A 17957-nucleotide genomic window follows, 5' to 3' on the forward strand; every position below is an offset into this window, starting at 1 on the left:
CTCACAAATATAAAGGTATTTTTGAGACTCAAAATGTGGCTTTAGGGTAAAGGGCCAGGTATTTGGATTTTCAAAACAAAAAAGCTTTTTACTGTGGGCTATAAAACATACTGGCTTTTCTATACATGATGCATTGTCTTGTGGCCACCTTAGCTGTTCAATTTAAGGCTGCTGTTATGTAAAGAGGATAGCTTTAATTGCAAGTGTATTACAGTTAACTTTTAACTTTCTTTTACACATACATATTAGCTAGACAATCCAACAAAGAAATGGTTACCATATTTTTCGGACCATAAGGTGCATTAAGCAAAACAAAACAGTCAGATAAGTCAAACTTTACTCAACTCATTCTTCTGGCTTCCTCCACTTCCGTACCATTGATTCATTAATGTTGAATTCTCTGGCAGCTGCTCTGTTTCCATATTGTTGCAGTATATTAATGACTAACCTCGTATTGTGGATGGATTATCTCAGTTGTTCTCCTGACTGAAGTTTGGTCCATTTGCAATTGCATGGCAGCATTCTGTATTTGTCCCTGACCATCGGGAACCCTCAAGTTAAAAAAGTTAGCGTTCATCCTCCAGCTTCACAGTGTTTAAGTTATGCTAACATAGCTGTGTCACTAGCGATCACGTAGCACATCATTATATAGCAGCTAGCCCAACTTCAGTAAACCTACAAACATCACTGCTGTTTAGTTTTCTGTCTTCATTTATGTTGGAAGTGATAGCAGAGCTGTACGTTTGAATGTTTCAGAAATCTCTCAGTCAGAACATGCTATATCATGTTTAGGTGGAAACTAGCGAGCTAACTTCCTGCTAACTTCTAACTCCGTTAAATTTACTAAATTCTGTTTTCATGGATTCCTGGATGTTAAACTTAATTGTTACACCTGGTAAAGCAGCAACACTGATCATTTTATTAAAGATGAAACAATTTAGACAGTTTTTAACTCTCAGTGATGCCGCAGTGTTCATTTGACTTTGGGACCTGAAGCGGAGTTTGCTTGTGTGAATGGGTAAACGAGACATGCTGCATAAAGGACTTTCAGTGGTCAAATAGAAAAATGCAACATAACAGCTGGTCCATTTAACTCTATACCTGCTCATCAGCACTGTTCCATTGAAGTCTCCTCAAATCATACCTTCTCCCCTCTGGGAACACTCTCCGCCACTTGATCCAACATACTTCAGAATTCCTCTTTCTTTGTGACAGCAACCTATGTGGCATATGCACTGACAGCATTCAACATCACCCCTTCAATTTCCAGGTTCAAACTGATGATCCAGATACTGTCTTCACCTCCACAATACTGTTCACATACTTTTCTTTCAAGATTACCCCCACTCCATTTTTCTTCCTGCCCACATCACAGTAGAACAGTTTGAATCCACCTCCAGTGCTTCCCTTCCACCTGGTCTCCTACACACAGAAGGTGTGTAGGCTAACAGCCAAGGTTTTGAGTATTAGCCAAAATGTTGATATCTCTCAGCATGGTTCACAGTATGTCCTTACAGAAACTGGGCATGTGGAGAACTGTCTACAACAGGTGTCTGACAGTCATGTTCTTAAGAAATAACAAAAAAAGCCCTGACACAGAGCCCAACAAGACTTTTGGACAGTACTATTTGTTATTATCTACTGGTTATACAGGTGTACCACATTTGATCATAGAATTGTAAGAATTCATAAACACAATCCAGAGTCATGTCGGTCTGCAAAACCTTTGTGTAGACTTGATCAGACTAGACACACATTCTCATGTTATTTCATGCTACAATCATATTTTAAAGTTATTTATAATGATGGCTGAGTGTGAAATGCAATTAAGAGAATAATCATGTTGCTATAGAAAGGAATCTCCATAAGATTGCCAATACTTGTATCACAGTTGACACATTTTCAACAACAAATGTCACAGAGCAATAATTTTGTCTCTGTAAATCTTGGTTCTACAATACAATCTGCCTCCATGACTCTGTATATAATTTAAGTAAAATACAATACATTTAAATAGAATACCAATACATTTTTGTTAAGTAATGAAATCATCATACCTTTACTGTTGATTCAGTGCTCCTTTTTCATTCACTGTTTTGATTTAATTTTTAAAAAAAAGTAAAGCAATCCCTCGTTACATTATAAACTATGTATTCATAACTGAGAGTGCGTTCTGGACGATGGATGACAAAATGGAGACTAATTAAAAATGACCCCAGTCTCTTGTTTAGTATTCTAAACCGCAGTTTCTTCACTGGATGGTATAGCCCATACAGATACCAATTTGCTGTTCCTGTTACCACAGTACTAACAAATAAATCTAATACCTACTACCTGATCTAAGCTTCTCACACAAACCTCTCACTTTGCTGCACCCCACAGCAACTAACACAATGAAAGAACCTCAGACCAATTAGCTCTGAAAGCTGTGATTACATGACAGAGTGAGCTCTCACGAGCATCATTTCTCACCTAGCATGAGCCAGAGTGCGTAGGTACTGAACCTGCGAACACATGAACTAACTGGCGCAACCTTTACCTTAGTGTCAGAACACTGACTGCAGCCACCTGCTAAACTGAACTTAAACGGACACTGTCGCCCAAATCATCCTGTATGTTTGCATTCTTTCCACTGCAACCTGCCATCAGCGCTGCCAAGAAAAGCTAATGAATTAACATGAGGGTCAGTCCATGCTCAGCTGGCTTGGACCAGAACAGAATTACACAACTAAATTACACTGCCTCACCTAATTATAAACCAGCAAATTGTTTGAGACAATGAATTGTAAATTTCTTAATTTAGATTTGATAATGAATAGAGGTCAAATATGGAGACTAAACTCAAGGTGATTAACTCACTAATTTGCAGTTTTGCATTAGTGTGTGTTAAGTCTGGTCTGTTTGCATCACTGAGTTAAGACAGGAGCGTATTTGCAGCCAACATAATACAATTTTATGTTGCTATAATATCATATACAACACAAGTGCTGTATGTCTACGTAAAACCAGTTTTTAAAACTATAAAAACAGTTTTTTGACATATTAGAGTTCAAGCTTAAAAAGTCACTGCAGAGTAGCATCACAAGTTTAAGTTGAGCTGGTGTAGGCGGCTCACAGCTGAATGTACCGAAACACATACAGAGGGGGAGAAACAACATTTGGGGGTTCTTATAAGACTGGAAACCATAGCAAAACAAACCAGTGCAACATAGGCCGGCAGCTATGATGTCCCTTTCAGAGCTCGCAAAAAAGCACAGGCTCCACCCACTGTTCTAACCTTCTGTTCTCAATTTATGATATATAAGCACTTTGTTGTAAGGTGAATCATACACAGCTGATCCTGTAGAGTCCATGGAAAAAAATATGAGTAGGACTAGGCCTACTGATGCATCTCCTGCCAAAAATCTATAAAGCAGAAATCAGAAGAAAACTGCTCATGTTTGTGACAATATGTAAATACATTATGTAGCTGAAATGTAAATGATATATAACGTTACTCATATCATTTCACTTAAAAAAATGGTGTGAAACTGACTTCCTGTCAACATAAATGAACCTTGACTCATAGTCACAAATGTTGCCTGACTGTGTACCTGCTCACTCAGTGGCCCAGTGGGAGTCTGAACCTGGATTTTCAGCAGCAGTGAGTCACCAGGGAATAAAAAACAGCTCCCCTTCACTTATACTGTCAATAAAATGAGGGAAATAAACAAAAACTGTGTGGGAACAGACGAGGGGAACAAAAAGGTGGGTGACTCATAGATGTTCTCTTCCGGTTTGCCCGCTCGGCACAAACACACATGACAAATGAGACATGTGAGCGGGTGAATGGCAGCCAGTATCCTGATGACTATGCTCCAAGGACAATGGTGGCAGGCAAAGACTCGCTTGCATCAGGTGTTGGTGGGTGGCTGCTGAGCAGACGTCGTCACAGGGAACAAAGCCTGCTCCGGTCGCATGATAGATGGCGTTGGCTGGACCATAAAGGTCATTAATGTTAGTCAGGATTATTCATAGTTAGAGCCCACACATGAAAATATCAGCTGCTGAGTCACATTAAGTTCCACGCTGGCTACGAGTCAGCATGGGGGATGGATGTATGCATGTGTCCTGCAGATGAAATCATATACATAGTGATAGATATTTGATGTTATCAAAGCTTAGGAACTGGCGATTTTATATAATTATATTTCACTTAATCTTTTTGTATGAAACTGTCTTCATTATTAAGAAAGCATATTGATGTTTTCAGATTTATTGCTGTGCATTTTCCATAATATCAGGTCATGGATTTTTAACCTAACTTTAACTTGTAGTAGTTGTTCACAAGTATGAAAATCATCTTCATATCTGGTAAAGCTAAAATCTAAAATACATCAAAGTGTCCTTCCTAAGCACAGTAAAGTTTCCTTAAAATGTCCTTATTAGTCTGATATGGTTAGTGAAGTATCACATCTGATTTTAAGTAAACTGTAACAAAAAAGAACATCCAATGTAGCAGAAAGGATAGAAAGGAAAGATGACTTTAAGCAGGTTGAGCCAGGACTGGCTCACTGGCTGACGCAACTGATTGCTTGAGTTTGCCAAATGCTTCCTGGGCAGTGGAGTTTCACAGGAAAGGAACCTTAGAGGAGATCAAACACTTTAGGACAGGGGTGGGCAATCTCAGTCCATGAGGGCCGGTGTCCCTGCAGGTTTTAGATCTCACCTTGGGTCAACACACCTGAATCACATGATGAGTTCGTTACCAGGCCTCTGGAGAACTTCAGGACATTTAAATCAGCTGTGTTGGTTCGAGGACACATCTAAAATCTGCAGGGACACCGGCCCTCGTTGACTGAGATTGCCCACCCCTGCTTTAGGAGCAACAACTCTAAGTTCTGATAAAGCCAAAAATCACTGGAGCAGCTTTCTGGAAGTGGGTCGCTGCCTGAATCTTGGGAGGATCCTCTCAAACCTGGCCAGTCTCAGTCACATACCCCAGAAAAGACACTCGCTAAACATTGAACTTGCATTTGTTTACTTTGACAAATAGCCTGTTTTTCAGGAGTCGTTGCAGGAGGTGACAGACTCTGTTCGTCCAGGTAAATGAATATGAAGAGGTTTAAGATATCGGGGATGACTCGTCCTCCCAAATTAGATGAGATGGTAAGCTTGGAGAATATAGAGGCTCTCAAAAGTAATGTGTATTTATTTTTAATGGTTATTCAGTTTAGCCCATAGTAATCTATACAAGGTCAGATTGTCTTATCTTTCTTTTACCACAAAGAAAAATCCTGCTGCTAATAGAGAACAGGAGGAAGAGATAAGAGCTGAGTCTGACAAAAAGCCATACTCCAAGCAGCAGGTATATCATCGCATTGGCGTCCTCCATGGTTGTGGTGTTTGTGTTGCATACAAATGACGTCACAGGATTTTAGGCCGTGTTGCTAGAACAACCTCATGCACATCAGGTGCTAGTGGAAAAGAGCTATTACTGTTTATCCAATCTATGTTGTTGGGTTGTGTGTTTGTTGCTAGGGAAAACTGAGAACAAGAGGTGAATTAGGTGAGTCGAAGATGAATAGAGTAATGTACTCATGGTGATTTCGGGAAAGCAGGATTGAGAAGGGTTGAGGCTGGTGGGTGATGCTGGCAAGGAGGTTAACATTGACAGCTGACATGCGAAGAGATTCACGAAGTGGGACCAGAGCAGTACCTAGTTGTTTAACAAGGTTTGAATCCATGAAATTCTGCAATTCCCCAGAGTCAATGAGATCTTAAAGTTGAACAGAATGATAATCATAAGAAACTGTGACAGGAATCATTAAAGGAGGTAGGAATGAGTTAACTGTTGTCCTACCTGCCAGCATTCCAACTTTGACCAGCGGCCTACTCACACTTATATAGGAAATGATCAGATTCAACACAATAAAGAAGAGGTGTTGAACTCCCGGCCTCAAGGGCCGGTGTTCTGCAGGTTTTAGATGTCCTTGATCCAACACAGTTGATTTAAATGGCTAAATTACCTCCACAACTATTAGGAGTTGGTGGTATGTGTGTTGGTGTTTCTGGGGTTTGTTTTCCTTTTTCGGCACAGGTAGGCGGGGGGCGGTGTTTGACGACATGCCGGCACACCTGCGGCGCATCGGACGTCATCAGTGGGAGCATTTAGGGAGCTGAGTGATGGACGTCTGATGTCGGATTATTGTCGTTCCCATAAGTGCCTGTCTCGCCGCCTGCTCGCCTGCCTGTTTCTTTGTGCGCTGGCCCATTTTTTGGATCTGTGACAGAGACTTATCTGGCGCTGGCTTGCGATCGTTGTTACTCCTGTATCCTGGTGTTTCAAGTAAGCTCTCCAACTCTCTCCGTGTATTTTAGTTTCATTCTCGATTCTCGCCGGGTATTCGTTAATTTTGTTTTGTCCCTCGTTCTCAGGTAGCTCTGGTTTGCTCATCTATCTGTCTGCGTACCTTGGCTCCGTTCCGTTCCCCCTCGGCCCTGTTCATTTGCACATTTATTTGGTTATTGTATATAGCCCTGTCCCCTTGTAAATATTTCCTGATCACGGTTAATAAATCTGCTTCACTGCTGTTCTGCGCCTGTGTGTGTTTCTGCCACTGAATCCATCTGTTTAAATGAACCTAACAACAACACGTCATGAAGTTTTCCAGAAGCCTGGTAATGAACTAATCATTTGATTCAGGTGTGTTGAAACAGGGTGATATCTAAAACCTGCAGGACACCGGCCCTCGAGGCCTGGAGTTCGACACCCCTGCAATAAAGACACTCCACAGCTGTTATTCTCCCATTGCACCTCTCTGGAGTTAAACGAGTCCTGCCAACCGTCTGGTTGGGTGGTATCCCTGCAGGGCGAGACCGCTCAAGCTTGCTGTCCCAGTGGCGCTGGTGTTCCCTCATGTGGTCATCTACTCATGTACATTTTCACTTAGGGGTATACTCACTTTTGTTGCCAGCGGTTTAGGCAATAATGGCTGTGCGTTGAGTTATTTAGAGGGGACAGCAAATTTACACTGTTATACAAGCTGTACACTGACAACTTTACATTGTATCAAAGTAGCAAATCTTGAGTGTTGTCCCATGAAGAGATGTACCAAAATATACACTGTAAGAAAAATACTCTGGTACTTTCTGGTGGTTCCCAGAAATGACAAGGAAAACTGGTTTAGTTTGAGTGATTATTGCCATCAGTTGACCATTGAGAGCAGAGACTTGCTACACCAACAGGCATCCGAGTTACTTGGTCATCAAGCAATCTGCGAGAACTAGAAATTCACTTGAGTACTCAGTCACACTCCTATTTCCCTTTCATAAATTAAAGAGCTGTCTAGCCGTCTCTTCTTTGGAGGGGATGATCAAACACTCTTGTAAACTCCTCTACAAGCTTATCATATGTGGATGACTCAGTTAGATTTGTAATTAAATAAGACTCAGCCCACTGGAGGGCCTGACCCTTCAGCAAACGTATAATAAAGGGAGCCAACTTAGGGAGAATTAACTGATTAAATGATGCTATTCATTTGTTCTAGCCTCTGATGTGTTGCCTGTAGCATTTCATCAACTGAAGTGAGAATCTGTTCGTGTAATAAAACACCTTGGTGGAAGACAGCTGCTTGAATAGCTGCTGAATCTGCAGGGTCCAAAGGTTGGCCAGATTGTCCAGCCTGGGTCCATAAATTGGACCCAAAGAGCAGACTCAGGAAAATGACAAGTTTACAGGTCTTTATTGTAAAATGGGAATAGTAATAATAATAGAGAGTATATTGAAAATAGGTAAGTGGCATGGGTGGAAGATTTGCCAACAGGAACAGAACTGGAGTATCTGCTAGAGAGAATAGGAGAAGTTAGAAACAGCCAAGGTGAGTTTGACAAAATTCAGCAGTATTTGTGGTTTGACTTGATACCTTACTTGTTTGTATCTAGCAAAGAGAACTTCCCAAAGGAGCAGAGAGTTTTGATGAAGAGTAGACAGGCAGGTAGCTAACAGGGGAGTATGTCTCTTTGCAGGTGCAGCAACCATCTAGGCGTCTCAGGTAACTGGAAGTTTCTGTTAAATTCCTCCAAGCAACAGGATTTCATGACAAGAGGGTAATCACACTGGCTTTAGGCAAGCGGCATCATAACGGCATAAACAATCTGGCAGTGAGTAGCAGTGCCAGACGGTCCCTAAATACCCTGAGCCAATGAGTTAATACAGAACAGGTGTGGGAGAAATGCCACCTGCAGGCAGACCAGGGAGGAATATTGGCTCACAACTCCACCTGAGAATGAGAGAGACGCAGAAAAAGAACATGAGAGAGACTCGTGGTTTCCAAATTCATGGGCTGCATCCTCCTGAGGCCGCATTTGTAGGCCGATTACGTCACAGCGACGTGACAAAGGCTGTCCAACTTCGTAGACTCCTCCGAATGCAGCCGACAAATGCTTCCTCCTTTTCCCCGAATTTGAGAGATGGGTCGGGTGTATCCGGAGGATGCAGCCTATGAATTTGGACACCCCTATTATAGAAAGAAGAAAGAGAAAGGAGGGAGGAAAAAAGGAGTCAACCCCAGGCCTGTCAGGACCTTAACCCAGACAAGAGGGGCCAGTGATGGGTATGAAATACTGGGCACTGTCGTTATCTTTGTCGTGTCTGTGGTTACTGATGTTATACTTGGTTCATCTTTTTACAAATTTAAATATTTTACAAGGTTAACCCAAAGAATTACAAAATGCAGTTTGTAAATAATGATTTTATTTATTCTACTGTAACTTTTTATTACTAGGATGTCCTAAAAACTTCCTGAAAAGCCTTCGGTTAATCCGAAATGCTGCAGCAAGAGTACTGACAGGGACTAAAAAGAGAGCATATTTCCCCCCATATTGGCTTCCTTTCATTGGCTCTCTGTTAAATAAATTGAATTCAAAATCCTGTTCCTCGGATAAAAGGTCTTGAATAATCAGACCCCATCTTATCTTAATGACCTTATAGTATACTGTCATGTCATCAGTTTGCATCCTGAAGCCCAAGCACAGTTGGGTTATACAGCAGGATTTTGATCTGAAACGCGTCATCCAACAAATGATTCATTCTCATAAACCCACGTTTATGAGACATTGAAACTGACCAAAAGGAATATTGTTGACCAAATGAGGAAGATGAGAACCTTTGGCATGAAGGATGGTGTACACTTTTCAAAGATTATGCTATGCAGCTCTCCAGAAGATGTTTTAGTGATTTTTCAGGTCCAACAAGTTAATTTCACTTGAAATAAATTCTAAAGGAGTTGGACAGAGTGGCATTAAGGAAAATTGCCCATATAAAACATTAGCAAATCATCAGTATATGTTCCATACTAAATGATTTTGTCTTGGTGTTAATTGGAATAAGAAATTTAATCCTTGCCACTAATCATAGGTTCACCTGAAGGGTTATAGACATTTTTGTGTGTTTTAGGCCAGTGGTCCCCAATCTTTTTTGCGCCACGGATCGGTTTATGTCCGACAATATTTTCACGGACCCGCCTTTAAGGTGCCGCGGATAAATACGACTAAATAAAACCAGTACCGGTACCTAAAAAAAGAAAATTTATTCATAACATACAAGACCCAGGGAAACCGAGTTAACGATAAAAACGATTAAAAAGAAACGATAAAACCCGGAAAACCATAAATTTCACACCTGAGCCTCAACTCTCACGGCCTGGTACCAAACGACTCACGGACCGGTACTGGTCCGTGGCCCGGGGCTTGGGGACCCTGTTTTTTAAGGCAACATATAGACCAGGTACAGTGGGATTATTTTTTTTCTTAATCTTGCTCCTTCTTCTTTTTGAGCCACTCCTTCTGAAATGCATTATTCAAAATACCTTCTAACACACACTTTATATACTACAAAAGATTAGACATAAGGTCTAAATAGTATTATGAATTATGGAATTATACAGCTGGCGACAAGCTCTTTGTCTATATTGATCTTGGCTCCAAATGACTGTAGGGCCATCCTTGTCTGCTCTTTTAATCAAAATGTCATAATTAATGTCAGCATTTTTTTTTTTTTTTTTTTTTTTGTTTGGTCAGATTTCATATTTATGGGTCAAAAACAGTTTCAGTTTTGTGTTACTTACTGGACTAAAAGTGCATTTTGGTTTAAACCTTTATCACCAACATGCCTTTCCAACGTTTGGGGAATTCTTAAAGAGGTATTTTGAAAGTTGTGGCGATATCATACCTTAAGATGTAAATTTCTATAAATTTAAGTAAATTCAATTTTGCTTGAAACACTTTTTTTATGATTTGTGGGAGCAAAGCTTAAAATGCAAGACAACAATGAGGCACATTCTTATGGGAGAGGCACACTGGAAATGGAACATGTTAAAATAAAACTCAAAGGAGGTGGGCTTCACAACAGAATGAGACAGAGCAGAAGTGTAAGAAAATGTCTATTCAACAACTGAGCATGCAATGAGAAAATAAACATCTAAATATCCCGAGGCTTAGCCAGGTTGAGCCACGGGAGAGTGGGTGGGCAGGATCAGATTAACAACATGGAGATGACTGACTGGGACAAGAAGCAGCTGGTGCACAAAAAGATCTGGAGCACAAGTGGAATATGGTAAGTCACAGGGTAAAAGCGAGTACCAAAGATTTAGCCGATGGACACCAGAATATGTCTTCTGAGGCTGTTTCTCTCTCTGTGGCACAGCCATCACTTGTTCTCTTACTCTTTCTCCCCTCTCTTTATAGACCTCAGCTGTGCCTCAGAGTGACTGTGCAGTTTTTAGGCCTCTTGTCAAAGGCAGGCGAATTAAAAAAAATAAAAATAAACAATGACAAAATCTAAAGACTGCTGCAGAAAGATATATTCTGACTACATTCTTTAGCTTACCCTTTGCTGAAAATTTGTCTTTTAATTTAAATTTTCATTCATAAGCCACTTTGTTCCTGCTTGACTCACTGCACTCAGTTCCTGCACACACACAGATATAAGACATTGTCTTCATTAGATGGTATTTTTTCAACTAGTGGAGTTTGATCCATATTAATTTGCTATAACATGCTTCGACTCATCCTTATGCATCCTGTATTATCATTCACGTGTAGCCCAAACTCTTTCAATCATGTAAATGAGGTTAGCAGGCCTAAATTGAAGGCAGGAGTACACTCTTAGTACTGAGTCACAGTTCTTGTGTGGTAGTGGGTCATTTGGACATATTTCTCCACCCCACCTCCTTACTCCTCAGTGCCCTTGAAGAGCCAATCCAGCTGGGGTCATTTGTATGCAGGGGAAGCCACTGTAGGTGATAAATCAATGTTACTTACCTTAGATGCTTCTCATGCTCGCATTCAATCCGATTGTCTTTCTGTAGGGTACCTTTACTGAAGAGTGTCAAATAGCATCTGCTTTGCAAATCTAGAGGTACCTGTCCTTCATATCCGGCATGCAAACAAATAGTGAGGTTCTATTTATGGCAAAGAAAGAGGAGTCACAACTAGTTAAGCCCTCTGAAGAGAAAATAGTAGCTTCTGCAGTAGTGAGATCATCATTAAAGTGAGCGGTCCTTGTAAGTAAAAGTATTGTATATGTATTTATTGGTACTTTCCACTGATGCTTCATAACACAACTCTGTCAATAACAGCAAAGACAGAGAACAACAGTAAGACACAGTAAGAAATTATAATCTGCCTTTGGACAGTGAAGATCCCAGAGATAATTTTAATCAGCAGATAAGACTTAAACTCTGATCTCCCAGCATGCAGTCTGGAAATGCTAGCTTACACTTAAAACACCACAATCCAGTGTTTGTGAAGATTATTGAGCAATTAACCACTGGTTACCATCTGGCTTCAGTATAAGCTGCATTCTCTGTGCAAGCTGTTGTGTTCTCAGAACATATTCATCTGTCAGCTGATATGTTTACCCCTTTAATCAAATAATAATCTGAGTAAATCCACATACTACAACATTATGCTCATTACTGTATTACAGAGCCAATGACTAATACGCTTATCCCAATAGTGTTCCTGTCATTACTCTTCTTAAGAATGAAATGTTTAAACTACAATAACGACTCCAAGTAGATTTTATGAGGCTGTTTAAAACATGTTACCTAAACAAATGTTCTTTTAAACAAAGAATTATATAAATTAGTCACATCTAACTCATTCAACCAAGTATCATAAAATGATGTGTGTGAATAATTATTTTAGAGGTGGACAATAACTAAACATAACAAGATATACCCATACCAAAATATTTCATTACTCAGAAAAAATGTTGTTTATTCTAAAATGATTACATTTCAATATATATTTTGTTAGGCATATATGTAGAGTAAAATATTCTCTTGTATCTTTTTACTGTGTAGGAATTATGTATGTATGTATGTATGTATTTATTTATATAGTGAGACAATCCATCCATGCTGTGAGTATCCAGCCGTCATTATATTAATTAATGGACAACAGAAATCCAAATTTAAAATAAAATCAATCACTAGGAATAATCATAATAATATTAATGATACTGGTTGCAAAATATTTGCAATTACCACAAGTCTCCTGAAACATGAAAACCTTTCTTGTATCATCCATTTCAGTCTTTTGACTAGTTACTTGTGACAAAGCTGGAACACATTTTTGGGTCACAGATTATGTTTGACACTCTGTTCGTCCTCCTCACCTCTCCTTTTCATTCACCTCTGCACCTCAGTTTTGCCTCAGGGTGACTATGCCGTTTTTAGGTCTCTCGTTGATATTCAAAGTTGCACTTTCACTTGAAGGTGTGGAATAGAAGGAAGCAATACAGCCAAGCATAGCAACTCAAGTTGTCTTTGCATGTGTGTCTCACATTACTAGTACTTTTACAGTCAAGCCCATAATTATTCATACCCCTGGCAAATTTTGACTTAAAGTTACTTATATTCAACCAGCAAGTTATTTTTTGACTGGAAATGACATAGGCATCTCCCAAAAGATAATAAGACGATGTACAAGAGGCATTATTACCAGGGAACCTAATCACAGTAAACAGCACCATGAAAAAAGAGCAATACATGAAGATTCTCAACAACAACATTAGCAGAGAAACTTGGCCTTGGCCACCAGTGGATATTTCAACACAACAATGACCCAAAACACACAGCAAAATTGGTGAAAAAATGGTTAGCAGAAAACAACATTAACGTTTTGAATCCAATTGAGAATCTGTGAAGGGAGCTAAAGATCAGGGTGATGGCAAGAAGACCCTCCAACCTGAAAGATTTGGTGCTCATTGCTAAGGAGAATGTGCAAAAATACCTGTGGAGACATGCAAAAAGCCGGTCTGCAATTTCTTTCTACAATGATGCCTCTTGTACATAGTCTTATTATCTTCTGGGAGACACCTGTGTCATCTCCGGTCAAAAAAAACCTGCTGGTTGAATAAAAGTAACTTTAACCTCCTAGGACCTGGCGTCCATGTATGTGGACATCACATTTTGGGTTGTCTAGACCAAAATACTAAATTTTGCTCTACAAGTTATATCTCTCCTGCAGACCTGATTCCTCCCTCCCACCTTCTTCCCTTACAGAATGTCTATCCAAATTAAAATCCTGGTTTAGCTCTAATTTTCTAAAGCTCAGTGAGGATAAATTGGAAATCCTCCTTATTGGCACCAAATCCAACCTATTGAAGGCAAACCATTTTTCACTCACTATCGATAACTCCACAGTTTTCCCTTCTCCTCAAGTTAAGAGCCTTGGTGTCATCCTAGACAGTTCACTATCCTTTAAATCTCACATCAATGCCTATTTCCATCTACATAACATTAACAGATTACGTCCTTCTCTTTCCACCCAGTCTGCAAAATTTTGCTTTACAAGGGCCTGATATCCACTTACGAGGATATTGTACTGCCACTGTCCTATCGAAATTTAAAGCGAATGTCCTCATATGTGGATCTCATTTTTCTCAGAAACAAAAATCAGGTAAAAAAAAAAAAAAAAATGCTGTTATTCTTTGCTATTTGGGCTGATTGGGACCTGATGATTCTAAAGACAAAGAGAAATTTAAAATGCATGCCATGCCTGCTTCAGGCTGTATGCCAAATATCTTTGGGCAAGATACTGAACCCCAAGTTGCTCATCCATCGGAATGTTAGATAGAAAGCACTTAAGTATAGAAATAAGTGCTGGTGTGAAGTGATGAATGATGGATCTTGTATAAAGTGCTTTGAGTCTTCAGGTAGAGTAGAAGAGTGCTGTAAGAAGTGCCAGAGACATTGTTACAATCCATATTTACTTACACATTATCCAATCCATTTTTCTCTGATAGTTTCTCAGAAACTAGAAAACCAGCCTTGAGCGTACAAACTAGCAACTAGAGCATAACACAAGTGTGACAAAATACATGTTGTACATACAATTTTGGAATCAAGTCAAAATGAAAGATGTAACAATGTTGTGTCTGTGTGATTTATTACTTATTAATGATTTATTACACAATCATCTGATATGACTCAACAAAATGTTGTACAATATGATAAAGATGAAATCCTGTGCCTCAGGGATTTCAAGGAGGAAGGAAAACCCAAACCCACACCACAACACTCTCGCTCAAACTCAGGGCAAGCTCAGCACACTCCAGAAAAGGGAATCAGTGGAAATCTGTGCAGAGGGCATCACACAACAAAGCATCACATCCCCATTGAGTAGGATTTCTTGATATATCAGCCTGTTCTTCTGACAGTTCTTGCTCCTCTACTTTCTCGGGTTTCTGGTGCCTGAGGTATTCACTAAGCACACTATCAATTGTGTCCATCTTCCTTATGTACTCATGGATATTGTTTCATCCTGGATTGTGGTTCTGACACTCACTAGTCCTCAGCCTCCTTCCTTCTGCTTAATATGCATTCCCAGGGTGCTGGACATGGGGTGAAACCCTCCATGGATGTTAAGGGGCTTTCTTGTCTTGATGTCAGTGGCTTCGGCCGACTTATTAACCCAACAGAGTATCTGACAATAAGTAGGGCATAGATAGGTATTGATTGCCTGGATCTTGTTCGTCCCATTCAGCTGATTCCTGAGGACTTACTTTACCCTTTGCAGGTATTTGGGAATATGTGGCTTTTCTAGCAGCCTCTTCATGATTTCCATTTGCCTGTGGGATTCCCACTTACTTATAGCTATCCTCAATATCCTCAATGTTGCCTTCTAATAGTTATCTTTGTTACCATCTGAATACACTTCTCCAGTCCAAACGGTGGTGTGCACCAGTGAATTGATGTCTTTTTCACTCTTGCCATACAGCTTGATATCATCAATGTAGAGGTGTTGTCTAACAATTGGTCGATTCGTAGTTGGTATCTGTAGCCACTACTGGTAAAGATCTCACTGAGCGGCTGATGGAAAACAGCAGGGTAGACAGAGCATCTCCTTGGTAAGTACTTTACTTTTTCCCCAAGGAAGCGCTCACAAAGACAGGAAAACAGGCTGGGAGTCTTATGCTACGATATGACCATGTTTTAATTCTTGGTGATTTTACAGTTTTTCTCAGTTGCTTTGGTGCATTTCTCACAACAGAATTAAACTTTGCACAATAGTTAGTTCAACCTCCACAACATGTAGCCGTTTTGGCACAACCTTGTGGCGGTTTCATGTTCATTTCAAATGCCTTTGGACATGAAGCAGTTGAGTAAGTACAAATATCTAAAGAATGGTCACTTTTGACTTGCTATTCATCACTATCTCCTTGCTTTTATCATGACTGTCACAATTATTTATACTTGTACTGGCTGAATAGTCATTGTCCATACAACTAATAGTCTTCATTTCATTGCTTGTGTCAGTGCACTCAAAATTGTTGAACATCTTGTCAAACAATTTGTACACCCATTTTGAAAACCCTATTTTTAAGGAGTTTCCATGAAAATCTCCATAAATTACTTTTCTCAGGTGAACCTTATCTCACACTAATGAAAATTGGTGTGTGTTACTCTTACTTGCAACCAATGAAAAGCCTCTTCTACCCAGTCACAGGTGAATCGCGTTACAGTATCCCCTCCTCTACAAGTATATATATACAGTTTTTCTCAGTCGCTTTGGTGCGTTTCTCAGAACACCATCAACATTTGCACAGCAGTTAGTGCATTTCCCAAAACAATTAGTGCAAACTGCAAAACCTAGTGGATAGCCTGCAAAAGCACGTCACATGCACAGAATTGATTATCCATACCGCAAAAGCAAGTATCCATGTCAATGAAACTGCCAGTGCCATCAAAATGAAAAGTCTTGACACCATCTGTATGAACAAGATAGTCAAATGGCATTGTCATGTTTCCACTATGACAGTTTATAATTTCAGTGTTTCCCATTGCAAAAACAATTGGTGACACCTGAAAATGCTGACGACAGCACTATGGCCTACCTGTACAGCCATCTGAAATGTGCAGTGAAGTCACTGTAGATGTTATGGGAGTCTTGGGAGTAACTGAGACACTGAATACGTATGTTTCACATTTCCATTGCGTAGAAGTGTTTGTAATCCTACAGAATTGTGCAAAAGAAAAATATGCTACAGTCACTTGTTCACTGTAGAATACATGTAAACATAAAATCACCCATTTGGTAGAGCTGTGCACTAATGTGAACAATAAACAGCACATGTAACAGTACAGTAAATCATTCTGGCACATCCAGACGTTCCTGTCTGTCTGGCCACATATTTTCATCTACATCACAACAGATGTTATCCCTCGCAATGCAGCGAGGAAAGTATCTCCTGGAGTGGCGAATCCATCCTCTGCAGGACCCTGCTGTGATGTCGTCACATGCTGCATCCATGGCTGCTAGCAGGGCCATTTGCTCATGTGGATGCCGGTCATAAACTTTCCACCTCCAGGCAGAGAAAAACTCCTCTATTGGATTAAGGAATGGGGAATATGGAGGGAGATATTCAACCAGAATTCTGTCATGTGCTGCAAACCACTCTCTGACCTGATGGGAGTGGTGAAAACGGACATTATCCCAGACAACAACATACTTGCTGAGTTGGCCTCCACCTCTCTCATTCTCAGGGACTAGGTCCCTGTAAAGAGTGTCTAAAAATGTCAGGAGATGTTGGGTATTGTATGGACCAAGAAGGGGGATATGGGTGAGGACGCCGTTGTCTGAGATGGCTGCACACATGGTAATATTCCCTCCGCGCTGACCAGGGACTTCAGTGGTTGCCCTCTGTCCAATGCGATTCCTTCCACGCCTTCTGCCTTTGGCCAGATTGAAACCTGCCTCATCAACATATATGAATGTGTGCAGTGTTTCCCTGGCTTCCAGCTCCAGTACACGCTTTAGAGAGAGACAGAAATGCAATGTCACAATATGCCTGTGTACAGTAACAAACAGTAATGCATGCATTTGGTAAAACACATTGTAGAGTATGTGCTGTGGAATTGCAAGTGTACTGCATGAAACTACGAAGTACTGTAAAACAGTTTGCAGTGCAGAACATAGAAGACCAGCTTTACCTGCACATACTGGTGACGGATCTCCTTCACCCTGTCACTGTTTCGTTCAAATGGCACTTTATACAATTGCTTCATGTGGATTTCATTCTTCTTGAGTACTCTGTCAATTGTTGAAATTGAAACAGATTCAATATTGCCAAATACCGTGTAGTTCTCTATGACAGCGCTTTGTATTTCTCTCAGCTTTATTGCATTGTTTGCAATGACCATTGCACAAATGGCTTCTTCTTGCTGTGGGGTAAAAAGGGGCCCTTTTCCACCTCCGCGAGGTTGTCTGACAATCCTATGTGGTGCAGAGTGGACTTTTTGTGAATTTGCAAATACAGTACAGTAACATGTGATGTGTCTGAGATGGCACAGTACAGTACAGTGAATTACTGTTTGCATACCTGTTTTCCCTACGGAATGTTTGAATGATTGAACTGACAGTAGTTCTTCCAATATTGGGTTGCACCCTTCGACCAGCCTCCTCCATGG

General features: G+C 40.3%; 1 protein-coding gene and 3 long non-coding RNA genes across 5 annotated transcripts; 1 reads left to right on the plus strand and 3 right to left on the minus strand.

Moving 5' to 3' along the window:
- Window positions 1-5272: 5272 nt before the first annotated feature.
- Window positions 5273-5981, minus strand: LOC102082982 (uncharacterized). Its single transcript, XR_266506.4, has 2 exons — window positions 5843-5981; window positions 5273-5758 (listed from the first exon to the last, which is right to left on the minus strand). It is a non-coding gene; the product is annotated as an uncharacterized LOC102082982 (long non-coding RNA).
- Window positions 5982-6014: 33 nt separating this feature from the next.
- LOC112848080 (uncharacterized) lies at window positions 6015-6572 on the plus strand. Its single transcript, XR_003222026.1, has 2 exons — window positions 6015-6328; window positions 6418-6572. It is a non-coding gene; the product is annotated as an uncharacterized LOC112848080 (long non-coding RNA).
- Window positions 6573-7705: 1133 nt separating this feature from the next.
- LOC102082845 (uncharacterized) lies at window positions 7706-8219 on the minus strand. 2 transcript variants are annotated; one of them, XR_266503.4, is made up of 2 exons: window positions 7910-8219; window positions 7706-7825 (listed from the first exon to the last, which is right to left on the minus strand). It is a non-coding gene; the product is annotated as an uncharacterized LOC102082845 (long non-coding RNA). The 2 variants fall into 2 exon arrangements; XR_266502.4 differs by having other exon boundaries at window positions 7706-7822; window positions 7910-8210.
- An 8273-nt stretch (window positions 8220-16492) lies between these two features.
- On the minus strand, window positions 16493-17686 carry LOC109203786 (uncharacterized). The gene is made up of 2 exons (XM_019363498.2): window positions 17481-17686; window positions 16493-17301 (listed from the first exon to the last, which is right to left on the minus strand). Exons 1-2 carry the CDS (start codon window positions 17553-17555, stop codon window positions 16639-16641), a joined length of 738 nt encoding a protein of 245 aa, XP_019219043.2. The 5' UTR covers window positions 17556-17686; the 3' UTR covers window positions 16493-16638.
- Window positions 17687-17957: the final 271 nt, after the last annotated feature.

This window comes from Oreochromis niloticus, linkage group LG10, assembly GCF_001858045.2.
Source record: "Oreochromis niloticus isolate F11D_XX linkage group LG10, O_niloticus_UMD_NMBU, whole genome shotgun sequence".
NCBI classification, from domain to species: domain Eukaryota; kingdom Metazoa; phylum Chordata; class Actinopteri; order Cichliformes; family Cichlidae; genus Oreochromis; species Oreochromis niloticus.